Source organism: Haplochromis burtoni, unplaced genomic scaffold (assembly GCF_018398535.1).
Source record: "Haplochromis burtoni strain Fernald_Lab_line unplaced genomic scaffold, NCSU_Asbu1 Contig_282, whole genome shotgun sequence".
NCBI classification, from domain to species: Eukaryota; Metazoa; Chordata; class Actinopteri; order Cichliformes; family Cichlidae; genus Haplochromis; species Haplochromis burtoni.
The window spans coordinates 491,087-495,551 of NW_024582643.1; the positions used below are offsets into that span (position 1 = coordinate 491,087).

The window sequence follows — 4,465 nt, forward strand, 5'->3', positions numbered from 1 at the left end:
CTGACGGCGATCAATAACCCTTCTCTGTTTAGCGACACGACAGACAGGTGGAGGCAGGAAAACGACTGGAAAAGAATCTACAACAACGCCGCACATGTTTAAATCACTTTTAATAAAAAAATCACAACGTTGACAGAAACAAGAGGAAGAAGTTCTACTTTAAAACCCAGAAGAATCCTGTTCTGCTCATTTCTATCTTAAGGGGTCGGGTCTCGTCAGCTTTGTCGCAGAAACAGGTTATCCTAAGGTAAAGCTTTGAACAGCAGCTGGCAAGGCCCGATGACCATATAAGGACAAGAGCTCTGTGACATCATACAGACCCAAGCGTAGAAAAAAAACCCTGTAGTTTGAGCCAATCCTCCGTTCTGACACCTGTGCAGTTATAACGCATCTGCACGTTTAACCAGCCGGCGGATGGTGACACAGGTGGCTGAAGCGTCACCTGACCTGAGCGTGTTTGTACTGTTGGAGCCTTTTGAATGACATCATCTGACCAATAATACGGCTGCTGTGAGGTTACTGTACTAACAGAGGCGGAGCTTCACGTTTGGTGAAACTTTTGGATTTTAATTGGATGTTGTTGATGATCAACTACAACTCGGCTACGACAGAAATAAAACCCGAGGCTTTGCTTTAACAAGGTTTTCATATCCTGAAGACCCGAGACGAGCCGCCGGCGCCGCAGGCGTGAGCCAACCTGTCGGCATGACGACACGTAGCTTTGATCAATAATGTAAAAGCAGCCTGAGGTGAAACGCAGCGAAAACACACAGGCTCGAGTCGTCTCAGCGCTCACGTCTAAAACCACACAGGCTCAAACGCCGACTGGCAACCATGCCAACCGCTGGTCACTAAGGAGAAGAGTGCTCTCTAAACCCTCGTCAGATGACACCGTGACCTCTGAGACCTGAGGGGGTCAGAGTAAAAATGTGAGGCACGTTTATGAAAAATGATTTTATTTTACAAAATCAGAAGCAGCTCCGTGGCGTTCCTCTTAGAAAATATACTTAAAAAAACAAAAACAAACAGACGCCATTAGGCTGCGCACACCGCCAGACGACAGAAATCCCCCAAACCGCCAGCCCCGCCCCCCCTCAGTCTCTGTGTCCCGTCTCTGATTGGACGAGGCGACTACTTCTTGGCGTAGGTGATCTTCATGGCGCAGGTCGCCGTGATCCGGAAGCCCTGCAGCGCGTCCTTGGCCACACCCGCCTGAGTGTCGCTTTCAAACTCCACGAAGGCGATGTCGTGTTTCCCCGGCACGAGTCGCACTTCTTTGAAACCCGGAAACCTGCAGGCGAAAAACAAACGTTCAAACATCAGGAGGCTGAGCACGTTCAGATCTCTGACGTATGGAAACTCTGCTGGATGTGACCACAAACGTTTGAAATACGGACTTAATAAATACAATGTTACAACTTTAAACCTTTGATGTTTTCAGCTGAGCATAAATGGTCAGATTTGTAAATCACTGCATTTAGCTTTTGTTCACATTTGTTTAAAGTCTTAAATCAGGCAGCTCCGTCAAAGCTCAGCAGCCTCGTGGATGGAGCTGTGTGGGTGGAGCAGCAGGTGTGGGTGGAGCAGCAGGTGTGGGTGGAGCAGCAGGTGTGTGTGTGTGGCAGGACCACAGTGAGCTGTGCAGCACTCACTGGTTGAAGAGCATGGACAGCATCATCTCGTTGGTCTCCTCGGGGAGGTTACTGAGGAACAGGATGTAGTTCGGAGGGTTGTCTGGAACCTGCGAAGAGAGCGAGAGCCGTATCAGCGCCTGGTCACAGCACGCCGTTAACAGCGAGTCACTCATAACTCTGACGTATCCCACGGGTGAGCCAGAGACGGGAAACAGGAGGAGACCCGGGCCAGCGTGGGATTTATGTTCACTGCTTTCACTTTTCTATAAATTCTAACAGAAATTTTTAATTTTCTAAAAGTTATCCAGTTATTTTCCTGCTGTTAAAGCAGCAGCCGTTAGATTGCAACACACTGCTGTGGCCAGCAGGTGGCGTCGATCCACTGTTTGCAGCCACGTTAAAACAATGACAACAGAACGCAGGCTGTAGGCGGTGGGGATCAAACCACCGACGGCCCACAGCCTCCCACTGAGCCACGGCAAACCCCGAGGGCGCCATCACTCAACTTTGTTTCCTTATCAGGAAAAGGAGGTTTTTTCCGGCTCCTGTGGAATAACAGGACAGGCAAAGGCATGACAACGCTCAGGTAAAACTTACCTGCACCGCAGGTGTGAGCGCAGGAGGGGCCAATCCCTGCAAACAAGAAAGAAGACAGAGGCGTTAAACACGTTCAAAGGTTTCATCTCCAGAGGAATGGCGAACAGAGCAGAGTCAGAAATGAATCCAGCGCCGGGAAACCCGGGAACAGCGAGAGGAGAAGTGAGCGCCGAGCGGTTCACAGACTTAGTTAAACGACAGAATAAAGGAGAGCGCAGCTCCATCCTGGTTTAAGGCTCATTTACGTCCGCCGCCCGGCCCTGCTGCTGCCATTTCCTGTCGGAAACCCTGTTAGAGCGGCTGATGAAGAGGAGCCTGGCTGCTTCCACCTGCAGCGGCTGCCGATTTAGCCTGAAATGAGGCGGCTGATTTATATTCACAGTCCAATAAGGACGACTACGAAGCAGCAGCTGGAGGCTGCGACGGTCTCACGTAAAGACACGAAGTGCAGCTTCAACATCATCGCAGATGCTGGGAGACAGCTGCAGGAGCATCTGGATGACGTGGTTTACTGTTTATCGTTTGAAAGTACGCCGCGACCCACGTTAGACGACATCAGGGGTTCACGCTGGACAGACGGGGTCAGAGTTTGGCCCCGAAGTCCAGGTTAGAAACGTACAACATGAAAATGATCCGAGTGAGCGCGCGCACGCATCCACTACAGCCCGGCCCCCCGCGACCGGCCCGGCCCCCCGCGACCGGCCCGGCCCAAACGAGCACTAATTTATTTACAAATACATTCACATGTGATCATACCCGGTATTACATGAAGGGTTTCTGTACACAGGCCCCGCCCACACACCCTCCTTCATGGTCCTCTCATTGTGGGAGGGCGATGCCATGTCTAACCATAAACAGCTACCCGTTAACGTTGGCGGGGTTGCCACATAACGAAGACTAAAACGTTAAACGCACTTTTTCAAAATCTTTAAAAAAATAAATAAATCTTTGAAAAACGTCAAACGTAAAAAGAAACGGCGCCCCCGGTGGTAAAGGAGGGAACCGTCGCTCTGATCCACCAGACGAGAGATTTCCATCGCTGGAAATGTCTTCCAACACAAACCGACTGACCAATCACAGCAGCCGTGGGCGAACAGCTCACTTGGGCTGTCAGGGGAAATCGCTGTTTTTGTGAATGGAGTCTGGTGAACAGTAACTTCCTGTCTCACAGCAGGAACGAGGTGAAATGTACAGGTTTGATGAAGCAGTGAGGGGAGACATTTTATTGGCTCGCTCACCGCCGCCGGTTTCTTTGTGGCGTTAGCCGCCAGCTCCTGAGCCTTCTTCTTCTCTTTCTTCTTCTTCTCCTTGTCGCCATATGATCCTTTGACCTTGGCGATGACCTCAGAGTCGGTCTTGGCGTACTGTATCCTCTGGAAAAAAACAAAAGGGTTAAAGGCGCAGCTGCTCAGAGGGAGGAAGTCAGCGATGACCACGACGAAGGTGGCATTCCGGCCTACCATGGGCTTGTTGTAGAAGGGGAAGCCCTGCAGCTGCCTCAGGGCGTTGGTGGCGGCGGCGAGCTCTTTGAAGATGACGAAGGCCTGTCCCCTCATCTTCATCGTCTTCATGGCCACGATGTCGATGACCTGCCCGAACTGGGAGAAGAGCGCGTAGAGCGAGCGCTTCAGCTCTGTGGGAGGAAGATGAGACGAGTTCAAACACCCTCACAAACATCTCGACGTTCATCCCGGAGTCTTTTTATTTTTTTTATTATAAGGAGGGTCAAAGGTCACAGGCAGCTGGTTCTCCATCCTTGGTGATTATCAGTTAATTAAACTTTAAAGTCTTAAAGAAATGATTCATGGACGAAGCTTCAAGAGAAGAATCAGTTTGAGCTGCATTCACATCAGAAATAACTGAGAGGAAGATTATTACTGCGAAATCTAAACGTTTGTATCAGTAAAACTTTAACTGTGGAACATTTGTTTGATTTATTTATCTTAAAAATGACTGAACTGAGAAAGTAGGGCTCTGAGTCTGGAGCCACATCTGTGCAAGAACTTTATAAAGTTTACATGATTCCAACGTGTTGCTAATCAGAAGATCTCATTCTTAATGATCAGTACGGCCACTTCTGAACCAAATAAAAAAGAAATGAGAAGAAAACTGAAAAATGAAGAATTCATTTGACAGATTTGTCAAAACCTTTATGATTAAAACATGTTTTGAAACAAAGTTCAGAGTGAAGCCTGCAGAAAAAAGGCTGCTCGTTTCCTGCAAGAAATTCAGCA

The 4,465-nt window shown here is 49.1% G+C and overlaps 1 protein-coding gene across 1 annotated transcript in view; it reads right to left on the minus strand.

The window, feature by feature from the left end:
- Positions 1–93: 93 nt before the first annotated feature.
- The window catches only part of snrpb2 (small nuclear ribonucleoprotein polypeptide B2), a 6,234-nt gene continuing 1,862 nt past the window's right edge, over positions 94–4,465 (minus strand). Inside the window, exons 3-7 of the mRNA XM_042227823.1 lie at positions 3,692–3,864; positions 3,470–3,604; positions 2,232–2,267; positions 1,653–1,741; positions 94–1,291 (exon numbers count right to left, since the gene is read on the minus strand). Coding sequence (XP_042083757.1) covers positions 1,132–1,291; positions 1,653–1,741; positions 2,232–2,267; positions 3,470–3,604; positions 3,692–3,864 — 593 coding nt within the window. The 3' untranslated portion in view covers positions 94–1,131. The remainder of the gene's footprint in view (positions 1,292–1,652; positions 1,742–2,231; positions 2,268–3,469; positions 3,605–3,691; positions 3,865–4,465) is intronic.